General features: G+C 38.0%; 1 protein-coding gene across 1 annotated transcript in view; it reads left to right on the top strand.

The window, feature by feature from the left end:
• The window catches only part of zfpm2a (zinc finger protein, FOG family member 2a), a 213315-nt gene that overhangs the window by 102678 nt on the left and 83967 nt on the right, over positions 1-26670 (top strand). The window contains exon 4 of the mRNA XM_052146270.1: positions 5761-5885. Within this exon, the coding sequence (XP_052002230.1) occupies positions 5761-5885 (125 nt within the window). The remainder of the gene's footprint in view (positions 1-5760; positions 5886-26670) is intronic.

The following is a 26670-nucleotide window of genomic DNA, read 5'->3' as shown; positions in this document are numbered from 1 at the left end:
CCTTATTGACACCCATACAGAAATCTGATGTATGGCAATAAATTATATGCAAAACACAAAACAATCATATAATATGCATATTCATGTATGGTTATAATCTAATATTTATGTCATGGGGGGTTTTCACTAATATAAAAGTCACATACTTGAACATAAATGCCACATATATTTAAAAGTACATCAAAAATATTTCCATATCGTTTTCATAGATGTAACATCGGCTATATATTCCCCAAATTATAGTTGAATATATACCTATATGCCATACTACAGTATATGAACTATACTTTTTCTTATATGGCCTTAAATCTTAAAATAGATCTGCTTATTAGGTACCTCACACAATACTCCAGCAACATGCTCTACTGACATAAATCGTTAGTCAATTAATTGTGCATTTCACAAATTAGTGCCATTTGTATAACGAAAGCGTTGCTGCCTATGTAGCACGTTACCAATTGTTCACTTCTGAGATTACGTTCAATTTGGATGCTTCCTATTTAGGCTAGGCGGGATATCCTCATGCTACCTACACATCCGCCCTCCTCATACACTTGCTAAGAAACCCACCCAAAAAATATATATATAAATTTGTACACTCCACCACAGTGAGGTATGCCTGGAAGACTTCGACGAAAGTGTCAGGTAGGGCTAAAGAGAAATTTGCACGATCATGGCGAAAGGCTACAAGGTCTTATCAGAATGGGACAGAACACATCAAGCGGTGGTGGGCTAGCATAGATTTAGCCTGCCTGTGATGTGGACCAGCTGCGCTCCAATGCTTAATTATTTTCCTTTAATGAGGTTCCCCACCATCCAACAGGCTGGCAGGAACGTGACAGGCTTCAGAGAGACCCCCCATCCCCCAAAATTCTCCCACTATCGCTGCTGAGCTCCATAACAAGGAGTGAAGGCATTAGTATGATCGCAGGTTGCAGAAAATAACGTAATCATTCTTTGAATCAGTGCATTTTTCTTTTTAACTTTTTGCACAAGCTGTTTCAGACCTCAACAGAAAAGTACTCTGGGGGTACCATACCATGGCACACTGATGATGTCAGATAATAATACCATGGCAGTTTGATATCTACCAAGGTACTGAATGATTACCATGGTATTGAATAGATGTGTAACTGTTCACAATTTAAACAGTTTGGTTAGAAATATTTATTATTTGTAGCTATTTGGGGTGCACCGATTCTATTAGTTTGAAGAAAATGCCAATAACCAATATATTTTAACACTCTGATTGGCCTAAACCAAAATTGTTTTGGAACAGTAATAACCATGGTATTACTATAACACTGGTCCAAAAAACAATGGTATTTCCTTAAAGGAATTTTCTCGGTTCAGTACAAGGTAAGTTCACTCAAGCATTTGTGGCGTAATGTAGTTTTCCGGACAAAATTATTTTGACACGTCCCTTCCCTTTATTTATATATATATATATATATATATATATATATATATATATATATATATATATATATATGTATATATATATATGTATATATATATATATATATATGTATATATATATATATGTATATATATATGTATATATGTATATGTATGTATGTATGTATGTATGTATGTATATACTCTACCCACTAGTACCAAAACTAGCATGAAGTTATCACGCACACCATTTTTATCGATAAAAGGCCATTTGAATGGAAACTTGAGATGGCAAATATTTTTTTTTTTTAAGATTTAAGCATTTTCACTTTGTCGGTAACAAAATAAATGGTAAATGGTCTGCACTTATATAGCGCCTTTTTAACCTTTACGGTATTCAAAGCGCTTTACACTGTGACTCATTCACTCATACATTCATACACCAATGGTGGCAGAGCTGCCATTCAAGGTGCTAGCCTGCCATTGGGAACAACTTGGGGTTCAGTGTCTTGTCCAAACGTGGGCTGGGATTCGAACCACCAACCCTGCGATTTATTGGCCGACCTGCTCTACCAACTGAGCCACAGCCGCCCCGGCACAAATAGCACGGGACAAAGTGACGGTGTGTGCATGTGATTTTACTGATAAAATTGCCCTCTAAACGTCTGCGTAACGTTCTATCCAATATTACAATTACGTTATCATGTTGGTGTAACAGCAGCCCTGTAATCTGGAAAATGCCGTAATGCTGGAAAATCCCTGATTTCAATCACACTAAAATCATGTTAACACACATGTTGTTTACGTCTTGTGGCTATACTTTTAAAAACAGCTTCTTTCTATGTTTATGGATTGGCCCCATTCACTTGCATTTTAAGTGCCTTAATAAAAGCAAAATGTTTGCTTTTTTGTGAACAAAAGAGGGACAAATCTAAATACGTTTTTGTGGAGATTAATATTATGCCACAAAATATTTTGATTCATCTTAACTTGTACTGAACCCGGAATATTTATTTAACACCTGTCCAAAAGCCCCTAGTACTGTGATACCATAACACCTGTTGAAAAAGCAATGAAAATACCATGGAAACTTTTTTTGAAAGTGGTACCTCTGTAGTTTTCACTTACTAAAGTCTCTTTGTTTTGATATTTAGCAAATGACTGGGATTAGAGATACAGCGTTGTTTATTCAGTTGCAGGGGAGTTCCCATACAAGCAGGCTAGCATGTTACAGATAAACAGCTGATATCTGCAGTGAAAAACACAGTCGAATAGGTCATTTTAAAGTTCAGTCTCTGCTGTAGTGCTTTCAGCCAACAAAGAGCATGCAGAAGATCATCTCAGAACCAGCTTTTATTTACCACAGATCACAAGACGTGTTGTGCTCCTTAAAGACCTTTATGTTTGAGTGGTGTTGTCTGACCATAGTCAAACCTGTAGAAAAGAAAAATCGCAAATTATATCTCTTTAATATCTCAATTATTTCTTCTAGACAGCAATGATAAAAGGAGAACAAATTGAGACTTTTGAAATTTCTAGCTTGAAGCGCCATCTGTGGAGTTTTAGAAGATATGTCAACGTGTCTCAAACTTTTCTCAAATTTGTCCAAGATAACAAAATCAACAATCAATTATTTCTGTTTTTTTTTTTTTTTACCACATAAACATGCGCTAGACAGACATCTTTGACCTTTGTGATGCATCTGACAGCTTCTTCAACATCTCACGACATGTGTGCCAAATTTTTAAGGTCACTTGTTATGTTAAAAGAAGCTTAACATTTAAAAACATGTCTCAAAATGTTTGTGTTCCATTCTGTTGGATCCTGTAAGGATCGTGAGAATCCAGGCCATATGTGGCAAGTATATCCAGGCAAGTAGACTGATCTCACTGTGAATTCAGCAATAGTAGGTCTAAAGTTCTGCTGCTGAAATTGGTCTGTGTGTACCAAAATTCACACCACTGCCCCAGTGTCCGAAGCTGAAAGTATTGCTGAACGTATGGGCTCTAGTTTGTGGTTAAAATGTCCACAGATAGGCTGCAAAAGAGAGTTGTATTTTCTTTTGGTAAATGAGAAATGCAAAAGGTTATTAATCATATGCCCCAAAACCAACCCTAAACATATCCATCAGTGGAGTAACATTTTTATTTTAGACAGAAAAGGAAACTGAATCACAGTCACATTGTTTATGTGAACGTGATTACTTCCTTGTTTCCATGGGACCAGAACCCGTATCTCTGAAGCTACTCGCACAGCACTCTTCAAGTCGTACAACAGGAAAAGGTAAATGCATTGAAATGATGAATAGATGTCTTATGGGAGATGCCTGCTTGTCAGTAATTTGGCAGATCGAGGACAATTTCAGGGTACCGAAACATACATTAGCAACATGTTGATTTCCCGTGTGATCATATTGCATCAAGGCAGCTCATAAAGTTTTAGACTGAGCCATGGATCGGTTCAGGATATAGAAATAAGTGTTGTGAGTACGTTCATACAGCATACAGATTCTCAGTCCCTGTCTCCCGATAAAAAGCCCTTGTGTTGGTATGAGTGCTATGACACATCCAAACAGGATGCTCATGGGAAGATAAAGCAGATAGCACTCAAGCTCTGAGGGATAAATCTTACTCAGTCACAGGTCAGCCCTAAAACCTCTCTGCATCACCATGAAATCCAGGCGGAAGTCTGCACTCAAGATCCTCATGTCAAGAGCCCCATGACCTTTCCGAGACGAGAGTCATAACCAAGCAGTCCATTATAATAACTGTTTGATTAATCACTACCCTAAAATAAGCACACAAAATCTTAACTGATTAGATAGCGGCGCTTGGGGAACTTGTGAGGCTGGCTGTGCTATCCCATGACGCGGTTAATTAACTCGGCCCCTTCCTGGAAAAACAGAAATAGAGCCCTGCATGCCACCTGTAACATCTCAGTGAGGTTTTATCACAGAGCAAAGGACATTCTTTCAAGAGGAGTTAGTATCACAGCAGATTGATGTGCACCATCTGACCTCCATCAACTACGAGAACAGGTGCTGGAGTCTGTATGAAATTCTACTGTCCCGTCCATCGGATGAGACGTTAAACCGAGGTCCTGACTGTGATCATTAAAAATCCCAGAACACTTCTCGAAAAGAGTTGGAGTATAACCCCTGTGTCCTTGCCAAATTCCCCCCATTGGCCCTTATCAATCATGGCTTCCTAATAATCCCCATTCATTAATTGGCTCTATCACTCCACTCTCTCCTCTCCACCAATAGCTGGTGTGTGGTGAGCATACTGGCACACTATGGCTGCCGTCGCATCATCCAGGTGGATCTTGCACACTGGTGGTGGTTAAGGAAAGTCCCCTGTTTACTGTGGTAAATGGTCTGCACTTATATAGTGCCTTTTTAACCTTTACGGTATTCAAAGCACTTTACACATTCATACACATTCACACATATGCAAGCCTGCCATTGAGCAACATAAAGTGTTGCTGGTAGCAACTTGGGGTTCAGTTTCTTGCCCGAGGACACTTCGGCATGTGGAGTCATGTGGATTGGAACCATCAACGCTGCGATTAGTGGGCGACCCGCTCTACCAACTGAGCCACAGCCATCTGTAATGTTCTGTTTCTGTGAAATCTGTTTGGAAAATATAAAAGAAAAAAGTAATAAAAGAAAAAGAGAGAGAGAAGGCTATACCTGCAGGCAGATCTCCAAAAGGGGTGGGAGCACCAAACCGCCAGCAAAATATAGCGATATAGAGAGAGAGACTTGGGCCTAACCCATTTCCCTGCTCTAACCATGTGTGGAGGAGTTGCCTCCTTTTGGATTTGGCCCAGCCCCCTTTTGTGGTAACCCCACCCACTTGTAGAGTGGAGTGATGGTGACGTAATGGGCTAAAGCACAGAACTGGTAAGCAGAAGGTTGCCGGTACGATACCCACAGCCACCACTATTGTGTCCTTGTGCAAGGTTGCAAGGGGTGGATTGTCCCTGTAATAAGTGCAATGTAAATCGCTTTGGATTAAAAGGTCTGCCAAATGCATAAATGTAAACGTAAATGTAGAGTAACTATGCCCCCTTTAGAAGAATCCATTTTAGATCTCTAGCTTGCAGCTGTACCTACCTGGAGAAAAAAGGAAACATTTACCAAATTTGACTTCATTACAGTTTCATTTGCCTGTCTAGAGTCTACAAATAGAATGTAGTCTCTAGACAGTTAAGCTAATGAACTACATTCCTTGGCATAAGAATTGTTAATGTAATTATGACTTTTATTCAATCTGATTATGTTTTGAACATATGTGTATTTATAATCATTTTACATCATTTATTGTGTGACAAGACTTACTGTCCTGTCCTATCTTATAGGTGAGCTGGACCTGTTCAACAAAGATGGAGAACGACGGATTCACAGCCGCCAGCAGCTTCCTGTCGGAACCACTTGGGGGCCTTTTGAGGGGAAAATTGAGCTGAACACAGATGGAAGTGCTCAGGTACTTTAACCCTAGTTTATTAATGCTGGTGTTTAAAGGAGAAGTCTGTTATTTCTGTGCTACTTAACGACAATGCACCAATTGAATCTGAAATCTGTTTGAGCAAAATGACTCGAACAATGGCGTGAATTTGGGGTGGGGTTACCTGTTTGGAAACTTGTCTGTGCAATTGTTTGATGCCGCTAGAGGTTCAGAAATTACAAACTTCACATTTAACAGAGTCTCAGTGTTTGTAAATCAGTCTGTGAACCTGTTCATTATTAATGGTGGGGTTTATTTTCCTTTTAAGTCCATCATTTGCACACTGATGTACTAGAAAGTTTACAGAATGCACACAGATGTTAAGTATGTTACATATCAACCTTAACCCAGTGCTCTTCAACAGTCCCAGAGTCAAATTGACCTCAAACACACAGCTTTGACATGCTTTAACCATTTAATTAGCATATTTTAACAGTAAAGACTTGACTGATATTCTATCTACTAGAGTTGGAACATCTAACTACAGCCCAAATGTTCGCTTCATCGTATATAGAAAGAGGCAAAAAGAAAAGAGTGTTGACCTAGCTACACAGGCAGATAGAGAAATCCTTTAGGATTTAACATTCCATTTTGAAAGTGGATTAATTAAGCAATACTTATTAAAAATTGTAATGAATCTCATATTTATCCTGTTAAGAAACGTAAGGGAAAGTCTTCAAGGAGTTTGGACTCTGAAGCCCTTTTCTAGGGGATTACTTTAATGCATAACTTATGAATTTATTAAAAATATATATTTCCTTTATGTTTTCAAACTGTTTTCCTCCCTCTGTACTGCCCCTAGAAAGTACACACAGAATAATGTGTGTGAAGCAATTTAGTTGTTGTCTGGAATGAATCAGGATGCTTTTGCATTTGAGATTAGATCATAAAACACTTTGGAACCCATTTACACCCCTGGTTGGACCCTTGTTTCCAGCAACAACAGCTTTGAGATCAGATCACCCGAGACGGATGTTAATGCCAGGTGTAAATGGAGCCAGAGAGTCTGAAAAGAAAGAAAGTGAGCAAGAGCCACATGACAGAAGATCTTGGCATCTGCAGGGCAGAGATAGCCACATGATGAGGTTTTATCAGTGCAGAGGGCACATCGCTCATCTGATGTACCGTTGAAGTCAGTGGATACCAAGGGCATCTGAGAGTTTACAATGCCATGCTCTGCTGTGTTTGTGTTTATTTGAGTGTTTAGGCATGAATCTCCCCAGCCTGGACTCTGTCCACTTCTGTTCCGTTCAAACGATTCACCCAAATGATTCTCAACTCAGTGAGTCATCTCATCATCATATGAGAGTTATTGATTTAACACACCACTGTTTGAAAAGTGAATCATCTATAGTTACGGTGGACTCTGTTATTTTGAAGACGGTGATATTATGGTTTGTATTTTGTACTCATGGTCAGAAATAGTTCCCTTCAAAGCTTGACAGAAGTGAGTTTAGACACTTAATATCTGGAACCAGCTAAGACCAGCAAACCAACAGGCTATTTTAAGCTGTATATATATATATATATATATATATATATATATATATATATATATATATATATATATATATATATATATGTATATATATATATTTTTTTTTTTTTTTTTTTTTTGCTGCAGGGCATCCAAAGGTTGTTAGCTGGTCTTTCAGCATGGCCAGTCTCATTAGGCTGGTGTGTTTTGCTGGTATTTTTTTTTCCTCCATCCCTGGTCAGCTGTGCAGGCTGGAAGAACAGTTAGACTAGCTGAAGACCAACAAATTAAGTTAAACAGTTTTAAACTGTTTAGGCTTGTCTGTTTATCTGGTTTTAAGAAAGGGGGATTTGGCACCTTGTCTGCTGGTCAGGTTGGGAGACCAGCTGGCCAGCCAGCTAAACCAGCTAAACTATAGCTTTTTCAAAGTCAAGTCCTTTTTCAACACTGCTGCTAAAACAAGCACAAGATTCTTTGCTGGTCTTAGCTAGTTTAAGCTGCCTTTTATTTCAGCAAGGTTGACCAGCTAAACATCAACTTGGCCAGGCTTGGGTACCAGCAAAACCAGCTTAAGCAAGCTAAGAACAACAAATCGAACTGGGCTGGTTTCAGCTGGTCTTTTGCAAGACAGCCTAAGGTGATTAGCTGGTCTCCCACCCTGGCCAACCTGGTTAGACAGGTCCGTTTTACCGGCTGAGGTCTTGTCAGTTTGGGAGAATAGCTACAGTACACCTAATTATTTTCAACCCAGCTGGAAAAAAATAAAAACATATAAATAAAAAAAACTGCTAAAAACAGACCAAGGTTGTTTGCTGGTCTTTTTGCATGTCAGCTTATTTAAGTTAGCTGGTCTCCCACCCTGGCCAAGTTGGTAATCTGGTATGTTTTGCTGGTTTTAGAAGGGTTTTGGGCCCTTGTCAGGTTGGGAGACCAGCTACACCTCATTTTTTTCAACTCATTTAAAAAACAAACAAACAAACAAACAAACAGCTTAGGGTGGTTTAAGATGAATGTGGCTTAATGTGGTTAGCTGGTCTCCCAAAGTGGTTAGGCTGGGTTTCTTTTTTTTTTTGCTGGTTTTGTTTGGACACTTGTCAGCTGGTCAGGCTGGGAGACCAACTAAACCAGATTAAACTGACTGAGACTAACAAACCAGCTTGGGCAGGTTTAAGATGGGTTCTTTTATTGCAGGTTAAATCCAGCAAATATCTTTAGGATTAAAACAAATTGGTTTTAAAATAATTGAAGCTAAATAAAATATGATAGCCAGTCCTTTCTGTTGGGTTCACTCGTTGTGTAGAGCTTTGGAATATCCGGACGTTTTCGAGACAAGCTGCTTTAACAGAGAACTTTGAAATGTGACCAAATGACTTGCAAATTTATTTAAGATACATTGTGGTGCCAGTGTCGGATGGATGTTTAAACTGCTGTGTCTACAGAGCACTTCCTCTCTGGAGTGGTAGTCAAGCGAACTGTTTTTGCTCTCTTGCGCTACTGCCGATCAATCAGGCTATTAGAGCCCAATTACCCAGCAGCCCCAGTGCAGGTGAGTGACGAGCCCATTCACCCCCACCAAATTAACACAAATTAATAATGACACTCAGACATAAATGTCTGCCATCTGTGGTCCGGGAGGCCAGTCTGGGTCGAAGCTATTGAGTAGCAGGTGTCTTCATCACGGTAATTACCGGGCCTGGACGCAACCCTGACTGCGGCCCGTGGCTCTCTGTCTCTCTCACTGCCTAGTGTCCAGTTGCTAATTTATTTGGAAACAAGCTAATAATGAACTACAGATTTAGGGGCCTCTTCCAAGATTGCAGTTTGTTAAGTATGGCTTTTTGTTCTGTGTTCTAATGAATGAACTTGACACTAATTAAAGAGCTTTGTTAATAGGCTGTGATAAACAAGTTCCCCTCTATGCCTGTGGCTTAAGCCACACAATTAAACTCTCTAACATAGATCATATGTGAGGACCACTCACATATGTATTATCTAATAATAGATAATTGCTCAGCAGCATTTTGTCTTCATAAAAGAGGATGCATGTCTCTTGATGATGCTCTAGCTTTCTTCAATGGAACACAAAAGGAGATGTTAAACAGAACTTTAGCCTCAGTCATCATTCACTTCTTTTGCATCTTTTTGCCATACAGTAAAAGAGAATGGTGACTAACGGTGGCTAGTGAATGGTGACTAACGGTGGCTAGTGAATGGTGACTAACGGTGGCTAGTGAATGGTGGCCAGTTCTCATCTGGGGAGGTTTCATGTGACAACACTGAGTGTGAACCATAAGTCAAACAATCTTTGGTGCAAACAGTATAGACAGTGCTGGTGGATGTTTCTTTGTGCTTCTTGCTTGGAGTTGACGTGGCTGCAGAAATGTCATGCTATAGAGCGCAACAGGCTGTTTCCAGAAGTAATAATCATATTAATTAGTTTTTCCATAGGGGAATTAATGGATAGCGATAACTTATAACCCTTTAAAGACAGACCTACCATTATCTCAGAGATTAAGCGATGGAATTTGCTTCTGTTGAAGCCATTAGTTCAGTTATTTAGCTTTATTTATGTGTGTAGTTTCAACCTCATGTTTAATAGGGAAATTCCTTGGAAAAGAACTACAATATCCATGATTCTGAAGAGAAAAGAGCTACCAAGTAGAGAATCCCGGCCAACAAACAGCACCAAAAGAGCTCTGCAATGACCGCACACTCCCATGGTGCACTGTGAAGGACAATCATATTTGTACTCTCAAGCTACTTATACAGTATATTTGCATATATATGAATATTTTGCAACATAATTGAAATATATATTGTTTCTATACTTAAAATCAACTACTTTAAATCAGTAGTTTTATATTTTTCCATTGTTTTTAATTTGATTATGTCATTCAAAATGCTCCATGGCTTTGTTGTTCATTCCCTCATTAAAGATGTTAAGTTCACAGTTTTGTACTTTTTAAATTTTTTCAGATTTTTGAATACTTTTTGGATGAAATTAAAGTGTGTAATCATGTGGTTCACCTCAGAGCTGGTTGGTTTGTTTCATGGCTTAGAACTCCTTTATGATTATTCTTTTGAAATCACTACAGGGGGAAAAAAAATGAATGGCAAAAATAGATTCAGAACCAAGAGAGCTACAAAAAAAAAAAAAAATGGTCCGGCCCTGTTGCAGTCTTGTCTTCATTTACAGTTGGTAGAGAGCATTTCTGTGACTGGTGGACTTCTCTAATGTTTTAATGCTGTAATTTAAAAGAAAACCAGTGTACCACAAGAGCACGAGGAATAACTTCAGCCATCATCCTGCTTTATCTTCTCCTCTTCTTTCTACTCGTCCTCTTTATCATTCTCGTCCTAAACTTGAACAAGTGTTAGTGGGATTTTTTTTGTCCAGACTGAAATTATATTTTTCTTCTTGTCATTACTTCATTAATCAAGAGCTGGGCCTTTTTGAAAAATGTTTTGTTTTGGGGTCTGCAATCTATTTTCTGGGAAGTGTGGGGACGTGTGTGTGTGTTTGGAAGAGAGAGAGTGAATGTGTATGTGTGTGTGTGTTGTTAATCTGTGCCCGTGGCAGGTTTCCCCTCCGAAACGCAGCACTAAGCAGCAGTATCGCATGCCTATTGTTGTAGCCTCTGTCATAGCAAGGAGAGCCTGATGCAGCCTGCGCTGCTCTGATAAGGAAAGAGGATTCAACATGGCTAGAAAGACGAATCTGTGGGACTTGAGAGTCGAGCACACACGCACACACACACACACACCCACACACACACACACACACACACACATACACAAACACACAGACAAACATCATTCTTACGCTGGCACATGCATAACCAATTATATACACTTACGTCTAATTATATATGCAAGCAAGGTTTATTTTCTCATAAGCAAGTCAAACTCACATCTGTATATTTGGCACATTGCATACATATTACTCACATCAAAGGCTATATTTATCAGAGAGAACATCTCCCCCTTTTGTAATGTTGCCTGGTAGTGAGCTTTAAAGGGATTTTAATTCCTTGTTGGACACAAAAAATGATTTTGGCACACAGAATGTGGCTTTATCTAATGAAATAATAGGCCCAAAGTTTAGGCGGGGAACCAATTTGTGATTGCATGCATCAATTACTTTGGCGCTAACCAGTCACAAAACCAGCATCGTGTCTGACTGCTAAAATGAAAACGGCTGGGTTTGTAGCATCTGAGGTGGAGTATAGACAGCGAAAAGTTCACAGAATCAACATATAACTAGAAGGCAAAGTGCGTGGTGCTTGTTTGTGTAGGGGTGGTTTCACATATAGTACTTTTGGTAACACTTTGAAAAAGGTTCCATTTGTTAACATTAGTTAATGCATTAAATATCATGAACAATATATGTTTTACAGCATTTGTTATTATTTGTTAATGTTAGTTAAATAAAATGAATGTTTTCATTGTTAGTACATTGTGGCAGGGCGGAGGGTTGGGCCGGGTCGTGATTCCGCACACCCAGCCCCTAATTAGGCTGATGAAGCCCTAGAGGGATAAAGGCAGTGCAAGAGAGAGAGAGAGAGTTACGACAGCTGTCCGACACCTGTGTGTGTGTTTGCCTTTTTGGTTAAGTTCATAATTAAACTATCAGTTATATTGTCAAGCCAGTTCTGTGTTACACTGGTGCCGATAACCCTTGAAAGAGGAGGGATGCGCCATAGTAGAGTCCTGGAACCTTATTGTAAAGTGTTACCGTACTTTATAAATTAACCAATCCCAGTTCAGTTAAAGTGAACCAGAAGAAAACCAGAAGCAAATGATCTTACTGTTTTTGGTGTTCACAATGTAAGTGGACTTAAAGCACCCAGTTTCTTTTTTTAGTCCTCTTAGCGTTGATGTGTTTTCAGACTCCCTGTTGTTCACACCACAACTCCTTATAAACTCCTTATAAAGTGTCAAACATTCACTGTAAATGATTTTTGTTGTTTTGACAGTATTATTGCTGTATTTCCAACTGTAACTTACTGTTGAAACTGTTTACAGTATTTTACTGTCAAACGGAGCTGTATTCTTCATGAAAAAATGAGTGTGAAAATAATGACAGTAATTCGCTGTTAAATTGCATGAGAACTGCCCAATCCCAAACCTGCACATACACAATTTAGAGGGGAAATGTGTGGGGTTATTCAGTGATCTATCATCAAAAAGACAAAACACTGGAGATGTCTTCTCTGCATTGGACTTACTCAAACAATCGCATAAATAGAAGAACTGTATGGGAATGCACCTGGCAACTTGAACATTGAGCCTGCACTCGACGACTCATCACTTCAGCCTTGAGAAGAGCAAAAGCCAAGCGATCTATTTTGGACTGAAACAGGCGAGCATCAAAAATCACACAAACCATCTTTTAGCAGTTTATAATATTTTTTTTCAAGCATTCATCATTTGACAATGAAGATCTGTACTTTTCGACAAGTAGTTTTGTAATGATAAAGTTTACGTTCTCAAACAGATATTAGCATTAGTTATAACGCCCATTCTGTTTAGTACTGAACTATGCAATTACAAGTTTTGAAGTACAACAAGTAACCAAATTACCTTGTTTGAACAAATGTTGCTTTTACACCAGTCGAGCGTGTTTAACACGCTGGACGCCCCATTTCATTTATTTTGATGTGCTGCGGAGTTATACCGGCCACTTTATTTGACCTCTCCATCTAAAATAAAGTTATGTTATGTACAAATGTAACATATGTAAATATTTTGCTCTGAATTTTATTCGATATGTACTGTATGTAGTAACTTGCATCTCAGTCCTTTCAGAATGATGCACAACCTTGGTTGTTGAGAGTGTATTCTCTCCCTTGTAGCTTAACTGCCATGTTGATATAAAAGCCAGACTGAAGTTTCATGATATTAATAGATTTGTTTTGTATTTTATTCTCTTGGTCTGGACAGGCAAAGAATTTGAGATTGATCTTTCAGTCATTTGGACATCAGGTGAACTTAATATTGAAGTTTTTGAATGGAATTTTATGTGTGTAGTCATAATTGGTCTTATTGAGTAATATTAATGTTATATTTGAGTTGTCATTGTGTATTAAATCTTCTGTTTGCAAAAAGGCCTCAATTGTTTCATTATTTGTAATAGATTAAAAAAAGTTGGACCTGGAGTTAAGTGCCTTGCTCAAGGACACAATGGTGGTGGCTGTGGTGCTCGAACCAGCATCTTTCTGATTACCAGATTACCAGTTATGTGCTTAGACCGCTACACCACCACCACCATACAACATACAGTCAATTACCATAATGAATTTTACAGTACAACACTTACTGTAAATCATTATACAGTATGCTGTAATATACTGTAGATAATTAACAGTAATTTTACTGTGGTATAGTATACAGCAGCTTGCTGGCTATTTGTTACTTTTATGTTTACTCATACTAAGGTGTATGCCTGATTAATAGATAGATACAGGTCAGGATATTTAGTTAAATTTCACATCAATTGTCAGAAATAGGAAAATATATGATCTCAGTGATTTCAGCCATGGCATGATTGTTGGTGCCAGACGGGCTGTTTTGAGTTTTTCTGTAATCGCAGATCTCCTGGGATTTTCACACACAACAGTCTCTAGAGTTTTCTCAGAATGGTGCCAAAAGCATAAAAAATCCAGTAAATGGCAGTTCTGTGGACAGAAACGCCTTGTTGATGAAAGAGGTCAACAGAGAATGGCTAAACTGGTTCGAGCTGGCAGAAAGGCTAAGGTAACTCCGATAAATCCTCTGTACAATTGTACTGAGCAGAATAGCATCTCAGAATGTAAAACACGTCGAACCTTGAGGCAGATGGGCTACAACAGCAGAAGACCACGTCAGGCTTTTTATTAGGAATGTAGTGTTCCTTATAAAGTGATTGGTGAATGTAGAGTAAGCGGCAGTCTCCTCCTGGGTGTCATTAACACTGCATGTATGAACCCGAAACGACCAAGAACATTTGCCATCATGCAAACGTTAAATTAAAGTGAAACGGAGCACTTTGCATTCACTATCAAAACCCTTGCTTGTATTTTTGCAGGAGTTTGGCACGAACATCTGTAGACGGCGCATGCATCACTGCACGCTTCAGAAGCTGCTCTGAGTGCAGCCAGTCCGTGGTTCCTTTGGAGTTCTCAGATAATGATCGTAATGACATGACCAGAAAATGAGAATGGTGTTCAGACTGCTTTTTCGCACCAAAAGAAAAAGCCCAGTCCAAAGTCTCTGTTATATTCTGATCTCTAAATACTTTAAGGTTTGGGTCCCACCCTCAGTGTGACATTATACTAGTGATAAGTAATGCTGCCGTTATGTCATCACAGGACATTCTTATTTACAGGTAGGAACTTCGCAAATCATAATTTTGTGACGTGCCTTCAAGTGATTTTGGTTCCATGTGTTTGCAATGCCAAGGTCATGGGTTCAATTCCCAGGAAATGCATTTCTATCGGGAAGACACGCATGCTTGAGTGAGGTTTAAGATGCCATTTATTTGATGAATGTAAAACAGAAAAGTTAAGTCTCTCTTTGGCGTAGGCCCCGTCTGGCAGTCCAAGGGAGTTGTACTCAGAACCATCATATCCTGTCGGAGATAGGAGGCAGGGGCGAGGATCCTACCCCCGTGCGGGACGGGGCTCAACTGGTGGTGGTGGGGTGGTGGAGGTTGCCGTGTTAGCACACTGAAACAGCAATGTGATAGATTGTGAGCAGGCTTATAAAGCAACGGCTTACATGCACTTGGCTAGGAGTCACCCAGCTAATGATGTGATGATGTGCAGCTGCTAGACTTCCCGCTAGAACTACGCTGCGCTTCCATAAAGTGATAAAAAGTATAACTTGAATGCACTGTAAGTCACTTTGGAACATCTGCCGAATGCATTACTATAAATGTAATGTAAATGATTTCAAGTCTATTTCTTGAGGCACTCTGAAATATTCATATAAAAATGTAAGTAATTTTTTAAAGCTTCCTTGGGTTTTTATACTCGAGTAAAGACACAAGACTCTATTATAGCTCCACTATTCATGTCATTTCTTCAGTAGATTTACCAATTACATGTTTAGCCACTTTGTTTCAAGGTATTCAAATCCAACATACAGTAAAGTAAATTATTGTATTCTAGTCACCATGTTAATAAAGACATATGAATAAAATGTCAAATACGGAGCCCAAGGTGATGTGTTCTTTGTGGCATCATTAATAGCTGTATGTGTTTCAAAATGATCAAGGACAAAGCTGAAAACCCAGTGAAAGAATAAACGTGTAAATGTGTTTTACATGGGCAAAAGAGATAGGAAACAGACAAAGGAATAATTCGTTTCTTTTGAAAGCATATCTAAATGCTATTGATTTGATATTAATCACCGCAGGAGGTTTCAGTGAGGTCCTGTATTGAGGGTGTTGGACTTTTCAGTGATAACCAAAGAAGGCTTGAGTCAGACTGAAACAAACCAAATTAGGGTGGTTATCTGAGGAATATTTACTTCACGAATTGCTAGAGTATATGCCATATACAGTATATTATCTAGTGATGATTAAATCTCCACTGTTTAGATGAAGTCGCCGAGTCTTTGCATTTGTCATATAGCTAGGAGTTCAGGATGAATTTGTATCGCTTTTTCAGGATTAAATCTTGCGATATATATTTTATAATAAACTTTTTTTGTTTAAAAATCTGTCGAAATGTGTGCAAATATCATTAGAATTCAAATAGTTGTATATAAATAGTCAAATAGTCATTCATAAAGTTCTACACATCCCACACCACTGGTCAATTGCTTTGTTTGAAAAAACAAATACACTGAAGTCTGCATGACCAAAGATTTCTGGACTCTTAAGGGGCCGTTCACACAGAACAAGATAGACACAGTTGCAGCAAATGGAACCGAATGTAGATGTCTCAAAATTCACTTGAAAAAACTTTTTTTTTTTTATCTAAAAATGCTGCACTCATGTGTGAGGCAAACAGCAAGACAAGACAAAGCGGTCAAAAACATCCATCTACTATGTTTACATAGAAAACAATTCCAAACTAATCTTTTCTGACCTGAATCCTTTCAATATCTTCAAAGTAATTTTCTTGACTGATCTCACCTCTTAAAGGAATAGTTCACCCACAAATTATGAAATTCTCTCTTAATTTTCTCACCATCGTGTCGTTCCAAACTACATTTATGACACTTTTGGATACCTTTTCTAGCTTTAAAGTGAGGCACAATTCACTGCCATTGTATTGTGTTGTTCATTAAACATCTCCTTTTGATTTCCACACAAGACAGAAAGTCATATGGGTTTGGAATGACCTAAGGGTGAGTAAATAATTGAAGTATTTTAATTTCTTGGTGAACTATCCCTTTAATTATATGATTGTAATTCATAGCCAGACCAGAGCTGTGTGGATGAATTCAAGGGACCTGAGGTCACGACCTCATGGTGGAGTGCCATTTGGGATTTATTCCATCTCTCTCTCTCTCTCTCTCTCTCTCTCTCTCTCTCTCTCTCTCTCTCTCTCTCTCTCTCTCTCTTCTCTCTCTCTCTCAATTCAATTCAATTCAATTCAATTCAATTCAATAGGCTTTATTGGCATGAAAGTTTCAAAAACAATGTTGCCAAAGCATCATATAGAATAAATAAAATAGAATAAAAGCAAAATAAATTTGGTCCAATAACTTGGACCGTATATAATATCATTATTAGTAATATATAAATAGCAGCAATATATACATTTTCTCTCTCTCTGTCTCTCTCTCTCTCTCTCTCTCTCTGAGGGATCCCCTCGCCCGTCTTCAGCTCTATGACAGAAAACAGGGTGTGTGTGTGTGTGTGTTCCCTCCTCACAGTTCCCGGGGCCACAGATGACTAGAACTGAGATAATACATGCTCGACTTGATCTACAAGTGAACCTGACATTTCCCCCTTCTTCTCTTCATCACAGCATGTCCCAAACAGGCAAACAGATAGTGAAGGCAAGCGATAAGCGGCCGCTGCATTGTGACTGAAGTAATGGCTACATAGTGTAGCACAATCAGGGCAAAGACACCGTTAAACACCGAGTCACAATTCATGGTGTCAGGTTTGTGAATGATACATCCACATAGATGCTTTGACAAGAGCCCTTTCAGTTGGTGTGTTACAAACTGACTGTTGTATTTTTATTGAACGCAAGCACCTTGGGTTGTATTAAGAGTATATTAGAGGTAGTATTAAAATAAAACAACAAGCCAAGAGAGGCTGTGTGTTGCAATGATTTTACTATGGGTAGGGTGTTTTTCTAGGGACAACGTGAAACGTAAGTGGCTTAAACCTCCTTAACTGTGGTAAAATCACTGTAACTTGCAGCCTTGAGTGGCTTATTGCTTCTTTATTGCAACAGCAATATGATAAAAGACACCAACGTTAATAATAATATTTGGAATGATCTATTCTTCTGTCAAGTAATGTAGTTTATTAGTTTAAATGTATGCTATATACAAAATATCAATTTTGCAAAGTCATATACTGTACAAAGTGCGCTCACAGGTGTGCATTTATTTATAGCTTCAAATTTGAGTTATCCAATCAGAGTTGGAACTATCTGCTTTATAATAAACAAATTCATTTAATTATTAATTATATTTTTAATAATATAGTTTAATAATTGGCATAATTATTATTAATAAATGTTCAAAAAGAATATTTATTTAAATATTAGAAATTATTCATTTTATTTATAAGTGTAATAAAGTGTATTAAATTTGAAAAATCATTATTATGAATCATATATGTAGCTATTTAATGAACATTGTTGTCGTTGTCATATTTTTGTTGCAGCCATTTTATTAAAGGAAATGTTCTGGGTTCAATACAAATTGAGCTCAATTAACAGCATTTGTGATGTAATGTTGATTACCACAAAAAAAAAAAAAAAAAATGGTAAGAACCTACAGTGTCTTCAGTGAGTCACTTACAATGGAAGTGAATGGGGTCAATCCGTAAACATTCAAATACTCACTGTTTAAAAAAAATGTGTGTTAACATGATTTTAGTGTGATAAAATCACTTGTTAACTTCTCGGTGTAGTTTAGAGGTTTGCTCAAGGACCCGTACCCGAGACCGTATTGCCCGACCCTACCCGCCCCGAATGAGACCATCAGATTTTAAGCCCAAACCCGAAATCGCTTAATATCTAAATTCTTCTCCTAGCAAGTACTGTTGCAATAGGCTGTATTTTATTCAAGCATATAGGCAACATTCATAACACTACTAAAACAGTAAACATACCAGTTTGAACAAGGCACAGCAGCCCCTCAATACACTAGAGCAGAAGGGGAAAAATGCATTGCCTTTATGTTTACTTGCTGAAACATCACTTGGTGCTGAACAGTCTGGAATAAAATGAAACAATGACACAGTCCTGTCCATGCAGCCTGAACTTGTTCAGAACGTTTCATCTTTGTGACAACTGCACTAAAAACAATCTAGGCACAGCGCAAAGAATGAAACAGAGCGCAGGTGTCCTAACATGCGTTTTTGAAAATTTGAAGTTCTCTTTAACTTGACATGGTGTTTAAAATGTGAGGAAAAAGAGAGACACAGTGCAGATATCAAAGACATTCGTCCAGCATGTGTTTACATAGGAAAACAATAGGAAAGCAGAACAGATGCACGCAAAAACATGTTAAGTGTCAACGGCCCTTTATACGTCCGTTTGTGCATGTCTATGAGTTAGAGTAAGCCTGTTTATTATTTCACTCATTACAAACCCGAAACCGAAGTCCTACTTGAAAAACTGACCCGAACCCAGCCCGAAACCCATCAGGTTCTCAGGTGTCATCGGGCCCGTGTCAGGTTGTAGTTATATCCAATTTTACAACTTAATTTCCATGATGACATAATGCCGTAAACTCCATATTTATGCCACAAATAATGCTGATTGAAGTTGAATTGAATGTGAAATATTCCTTTAAAGCAATGTAATGTCAAAGCAAAGTTCATGCCACCATTCTATGGCAACATCCCATGGAATTTGCAGGAAACAAATTCTCCCAGGCCTGGTTATTTTATAACGAGTCTTTATGCTCTTTAAAGTTGTTTCAAAACAATTACTAGTCAAACATTCAGTGTTAATAGACATAGTTTTGTCAGTGGTTTTGGATTAGGATGCATTGTTTTTTTTTTTCTGAAACAAAGTAAAAACGAACACCTGCCTGAGCGCCCTGAAGTTTGATATTTTGCATAACCCCAATCAAATCTGAATTAGCAAGAAACAACATAAGTTTGTCCACAGTGTTGTCTCCCTTGGTTTGCATCACTTCTTTGCCAAAGGTGTTGGACTACGCCACGGCAGAATCCATGGCGGGGGGGGGGGGGGAGCTAGCACGAGGGAGAGGAGTTTGAGCATTGCCAGCTGCTTTGCCATCTGTCACTATCATACTCCACTCGTGGGATACTGAAACAACTTCCTTGAAAAGTAGCAGAGATAATCCACAATAGTTTTCTCTTGCAATCTCGATTCCCCTGTTGGAATTCAACGTTCCACATATGCGAAGTGGAGATGGTTAATTGGTGGTGAAATCGAGGAGACGTTGGCTGTCCTTTCATGTACATGCACATATTTTAAAGTGTGCAATGAGCCAGTCTTGGCAACTAATTCTGCTATTGTCTTTCAAGTGAATAAACGTGTGATATATTGTCTAGTTTTGTGCTTCGAGCCAAGTTAGGCTGTAGTAAAGGTAGTGCATGAGCAGCTATTTTTTGTATGTAAAAACTTGTAACCCAGATTCTGGTTCTTCTTTGTTCTTTTATGATTGCTAGACCCTCTTTAGGAGGGTTTCAGCCCTTAAAAAATCTGTGATTATGTGATTTTTCTTCATATTTGTTGAAATAAGGGGCTATGGTAAGCCATCTGTGAGGTTATTTCACTGAGACTAACATTCTGCCGAACTTCTCCTTTTATTTTCCACAAACTAAAGAAAGGCACGTATGTTTGGAACAATATGAGGGTAAATTAAGGCAACATTTTTTTATTTTTGTGTACTTCCATTGGACTTTTGACTCCAGATCTCATTGTTACTGGGATATAGCTATTGTGACTATTTCCCCCTTGTGACAACTAGCCCCCGTTGCCACTATTCCTATTCCTCCACTATTTAGGAGGAGTAAAGCCCCCCTATGACTGAAATCCTAGAAACGCCCCTGTTTTCTGTCCTGAGAAATCTCAACCTTAGTCAGGCTCACTTCATCTAAGGCAAGAGGTCCTTACTGTGGGTCCACGTCTTTTCTGACATCCACAGATCTTCTCGCCTTCTATTTTGTCACAGATTTAAAACACAAACGCTCATCAAATCAGTCCAGATGGAGGAGCAGCACCAAATGAAAGTATTCAGTGTGAAAATCGCAGATTTTGTTGCCACGGTCATCTGGTGCGCTATTACAGAAGCCTTTTGTGAGATAGAAACGCTTGATAGAGTCTGGACAGCGTCTGGCCGTCTGGCCCGGTGGTCTAGCACATTAGGCAAGAGTTTTTGAGCTTGTCAAAACAGGAAAATTAGTCCAAGGGGTCGTCAGTAAACTAATTGGGTAACAAAGAGCAAATGCAGCCCTGCAAACCCTTCTTTAGCGGTTGGTGTGCAAAGACTCTGATAAGACAGTTCACAGCTAATGCATTTGGAGGGGATGAGTTCGCTCGTGTTTACTTACCTATGACTCTGTATCGCTGGGCTCTTGAATAGGTTTGGGAAGACCCTTTCTCTGAATCGCAAATCATGTTGCACTTTAATGCTGTTCCAGTAAGATTATGCACATTTTTGTCACCTCTGTAGGACAATGCTGAGCATTGACAAAATCAAAGTGAAACAGTTCGTAACCCATTTTACCTTCAGAATATGACATGTGTCTGAGTGAAATGGTATATTCAACAAGAGAAAGTGTAGGCCAGAACTGAATGCAAGTTAAATAGGTATACAAATACTGGAAAAAAAGTTATATCTGATTATGATTCTGATTATCATTCATTACCTGCACAAAATGCATCTAACAATGAGAAGAATCTACTCAATGCAGGAAGGCTGTCACTGGCGGTGCATATTTCCTTTTTTTTTTTTTTTCTCTCGTGTTGCCTGCCAAATTGAGATTGGTTGCCCGGCAGATGCCACCTGCCTCCCGTGCCTCCAGGTATGCAGATATCTGTACAGGTGTACAGGATGTACAGAGAACACCTTGTTATTTGCCCCATTTGCTGCTTCTTGCTGTAGGAGTCGACTGCAAGTTGCATGCAAAGATCAAAGAAGCCAACAATTGGATTCAAAGTGGAAATTGAAATTGAAATAGGCAGATCTATAAAGAAGGCACACCATTTAATGAGTAGAATCTGAGCACAAGAGCAGGGCTTGTTCCTCTGCCTTCTAGACATTATTACAGTGCAAAGCAAACATTATGAATTCAGCATTGCCATGTCCTCTTCCAATAATATGCATGTGAGTTATTCGCTATGTGCATTGCACTTCACACAAATCGGGGAATCTAACACTGTACCTTTGTTTGCTTTCAAGTCTGGTTGAATTTGTTCAGGTTATTTGTCTGTTTTCGTTCACAGTCATTTTAGTCTGATTTAGGCACGCGCTTGTTGCATCTACACAATGGCGGATGCTTTCTACCGATGTATATTAAGTTTGGGAATTATTTAATTAGTTGTTTACATGAACTTTGGTACTGAGTCGATACTTTAAATGTAAAAAATGTAAAAAGCTGAAGTATGTACATTTGTTCTGTTGTAGAATACATTCTTCTATCCGAGCTTGATATACAGAGACTAGAAGTAAACAATTTAGAGGTCTACTTTCCTGAAAACTGTAAATACTGTCTCTCTTTTTGTTTGTTTTGATTGACTTGTTTAGACCCCGCCCACCAACTTTATTCAACCAGTGTAGTCATTTGGGGGTGGGACTATATCTTTGTTTGACAAATGGCAGGCAGGGGGTGTATTCAGAAATCTGCTAGTTTATTTTTGCAATTCCATTCGATGGAGCTAGTGTCACAGAAATGGCATACTTCAGCTTTAACAATACCAGTAATTCTGTGACATTGGTATTAATGAGTAATGACTCAATTCACTACCCAAGTGCTGTCTGACTAAAGATGAGTGTATATGAATGCTCAACTATGTAATAATGAGAATACACATGTCAAAACTTGGTCCAAATGGCTGTTTTGGCTAGGTATTAATGTACACACAGTCAGTTTGTCTCAAGTGAATGCAAACAGGAGGGACAGAAACTGGTAATGTGTCAAAATATTGGATTTGTGCATTAGGTATTCTAAATAATGGAATCATAAGGAATTTAAGGATTCAAGTTCCACTACAGATTCCTCTTCATAATTCTGGTTCCTTAACATTTCCGTTTACTGTTCTTTTAGTTCTTTTGAGGAATACCCAAATAAATATTTGGAAATAAGAAATGCAATGATTGCGTACAGTGTGTAGGACCTAATGCCCTCAGCAGTCTGATACCAAATTTTGTGAGAACAGATCCTTGTAGAAGGTGTGTTTACAAATACTTTTTCTATGATATTTTATTTATAATGATTTTTAATAAAATATCAACAATTACAACAAAACTCAATGTGTATATTTAGAAGAATCCTTTATTTGGTCACACATTATACACACAGTTTTTTGCATATATACAGTGAAATGTATTAGTTTTTCACATTTCACTGTGCAGGGTCAGCCATGATACAGAGCCCCTGGAGCAGATAGGGTTAAGGGCCTTGCTCAAGGGCCCAACAGTGGCATCTTGGTGGTGCTGGGGCTTGAACCACCAACCTTCTGGTCAGTAACCCTGAGCCTCAACCACTGAGCCACCACTGCTCGTTTTACTATACATTGTAATGCCTAATCAGTAATCACTCCGATTTAAGTCTCACGACAAGCAAAATAAATGACTTGCAGGTCAGATGGTTTTTGATTCTCTTAAATGATCCAGTTAATAAAAATCATACATTTGGAAATAGCAGTGTTATACATTTATATATAACATTTGTTTTGCAGTGTATAGATTCAAAAGTTTGTAAATCATAAGTATCGTTCATTCGGAAATCTGTCTGAACGGCTTGAGCTCTATGTTTGAATATGCTCTGTATTCAAAATAACTGGCTCATATGAATCAGGCTAGACTGTTTGTGTGTTGTATGTTTCGAGTTGTGAATGGCATTGTGGAGCCGCTGAATAACAATGCAGGAAACATTGAGAGTTTTGTGTTTTATTGTTTACAGAATGTTCTATTTCATGTATTTTAATTTAAGGTGTATGTTCAATAGCATATTATTTTTCACTGTGGTATCGAAATTTGTTTTGAGATTCATGAAATGTATCTGGTGTTGGAATAGCAACTATTTTGTAAATTTGGGGATTGTGACAACCCAACATTAAATGGATAGTTCACCCAAAAATGAAATTTCTGTAATCACATACACACTTCATGCTGTTCCAAATCTGTGTGACTTTCTTTCTTCCATGGAACACAGAAGAGAGAGATATTAGGCAGTATGTTAGCCCCAGTCTCCATTCAATTTCAATGTGTGCAGGAAAAAAACTAAATTATGCAATAGAAGTAAATGGTGACTGAGGCTGTCATTCTGCTTAACATCTCCTTTTGTGTTCCACAGAAGACAGACAGATGTGGAACAACGGTAAAGTGAGTAAATGATGACATCATTTTTAAAGCATTTTAAAGATAGCCCATCGTAGTATATCGCAGAGTGCAAATGAAGTCCCCACCAGCCAGCTGACTGTAAGATTCAGCCCTAGAGGAGAAACAGAGAGACAGACAGGAAGAGCTTGTGTCCTGGAGGGTAAGAGCTCATTAAACCAGATGGCATTAGAGCAACCTTTCAGTGCTGATGCTTGAAAATATCTAGAGATGAAAATAAGTGAAATGTTAACATTACTCTTATTTTAAATCCATCCACTCTTTTGTTGGTCAGGGTTGAGATGGAGACAGAAAACCGATAATCGGATGAGATGGTCTGTAGTTAAGATCAGGAAATGGCCATTTAATTGTAGTGAACTGCGACAAGAAATGACAGCGGCACATTTCCACAAAACTTGTTCATTTGATAGGGAAATAGCATGTTACAGCAATGACATCACAGTACAACATGACAGTTGTTTGTAATCTCGATTAACATCCACTGTAATCTGTGTAGAGTCATTTTTATGTTTATTTTAGGCATTGTTTAGGGGTGTAAATAGGACATTTTCCTTCTCAGAAGAGATTGCGATTAAATCAGCATGAAGTAGAATGTTTTTGGTAAGGTGATTTTGAATAAATATGCATGGTTCCTATAGCAACGGTGAACACTGCGAAACGATAGGCCCGAGTGAACCTCAATGGGTGTTCCTTGGTAGAGCCGCAGTGATTCTCAATTTAATCGATTTCAAACGAAAAAGTCAATTTAACAAAGTTGAAAAGAGAAAGCCGCAGCAAGGAGAAGAGGGGATGGGGCAGGAGGGGGGGGCCGAAAGCATTCTTTTGCACTCAAGCAGTAAACTAACTATGGCACGCGGGCTGAGATTTCTTCCCCATTATCCCCCACCTCACATTTGCTCTTAGGCAAGCAGTTTAAAAGCCAAGCGATTGAGCCAGTGATCCAATTTGAAATGCAGAAATGATTAGAGCAGCTTGCCTCATTTCATATCGGAATTCTCTGATTTATGACAGGGCAGGCGCCAAGATCTATCTCCAAAGGGAATTAGCATGCAATTTCTCTTTTTGCATATTTCCGTTATTTAGCCTCCCAATAGCAGATGCTTGCATGAAAAAAAAAACAGCAAAGAAGAGGAAGGCACCAAGGAGGAGGTATCTTTTCATTTTAGGCGATGAAACACTGCCATTTTAAAAGAGGAGGCTTGAACGGATGACAGACATGGGAATGTATTTTCTGGGCAAGATAGTGATTTTGAAAAATTACAATTATAATATTGGCTTTATTTAGTTTGTCAAACAGCACATGAAAAGCAAAAGCATTAGGGTTTATTTTTAGAGAATGCATGTTTTGGATTTGGACATTTAGTGCATGTAAAAATGTCCACCAGCAACTTGCCCATCCACCAGCATGCCCAAGGAAATATTCATACAGAAAGATAACGAGGGCTGCCTTAATGAAATTTCCAGTTGACCACATGCAATTTGTTTCATCGTGGTGAGCAACTAATTGAAGTCGCCATATTGAGGCTGTGTTATGTTGTAAACTCTCGCACATGTCAGCCTGACACACAGCAGTCCTCGATTAAAAAAAACTAAACAAAACATTCAATCTAAACTTTTTTTCTTTCTTTTTTTTTCTTCAGTTTTGCAGTTTTTTTTGTCATTTATTGAAATGTAGTGCTATGAGGACATCCAGTACATCCAGTAAATAAATCTATTTATTTATTTGTTTTGGTGACCTCAGAATTCTTAGCTACTTATTAAATCTTAGTTACTTTTTTTTTTTTAACCTGGTTAAAGGGCAAAAGGTTAGTGACTAACAGGCTAAATCAAAGCAAAGTTGTTCTTTCCAACTAAAGACTAAAAAAATAATATCCAGTTCAATTTTCCATCTATTCAAATGTAGCTAATGAGGAACATAAATACAGCAATTATTATAAATAAAAAAAATTAAAAATAAAAATATTTATGACCCCTTGATGCATAGTTACTAATGTATATATAATTCTTAGAGTAATTAATTTATTTTTTTCCTGGTTAAAGGTTCCTAACTATCATTCTAAATCACAACAATGTGTTTCATTCCAAATAAAAACTAAAACAGAATGTAAAGATTTATGCACATGCAATTTACTCAAATGGAGAGAAAGACATAAATCTACTAACTATAAATCATAAAAAAGATTATTAAAAAAAAATCCACAAAGTATTATAAATTCCATGTGAAGTCATGTAAGTAAATGTATACAGTGTAACAAAATTTTGAGAATGTGTATTATATGAAATATAAATATAAATTAAATATTTTTACGTTAATTTTTTAATACATCTATTAACTTTCACAGTCTAATATAGAATAAAAACAGACCATAATATACAGTAATTATACAGTATTAAATAAAAGCTTCATTTATAATATTTTGAAGTATTAAAGTGTAAGGTGTCTGCGTAATGCATGTAAAAACAGAAAATTGAAATGGTCCCTTCCAGAGATAAGTTATGTATTCTCAAACTATTACGTAGTGTTAATTTTGAGTGTTTAGCATGGTAGTGCATGTCAGAAATCCCGATGTA

Source organism: Xyrauchen texanus, chromosome 17, assembly GCF_025860055.1.
Source record: "Xyrauchen texanus isolate HMW12.3.18 chromosome 17, RBS_HiC_50CHRs, whole genome shotgun sequence".
NCBI classification, from domain to species: domain Eukaryota; kingdom Metazoa; phylum Chordata; class Actinopteri; order Cypriniformes; family Catostomidae; genus Xyrauchen; species Xyrauchen texanus.
Note: the sequence above shows the minus strand (reverse complement) of the source record. Positions and strands in the feature narration are given on the sequence as shown.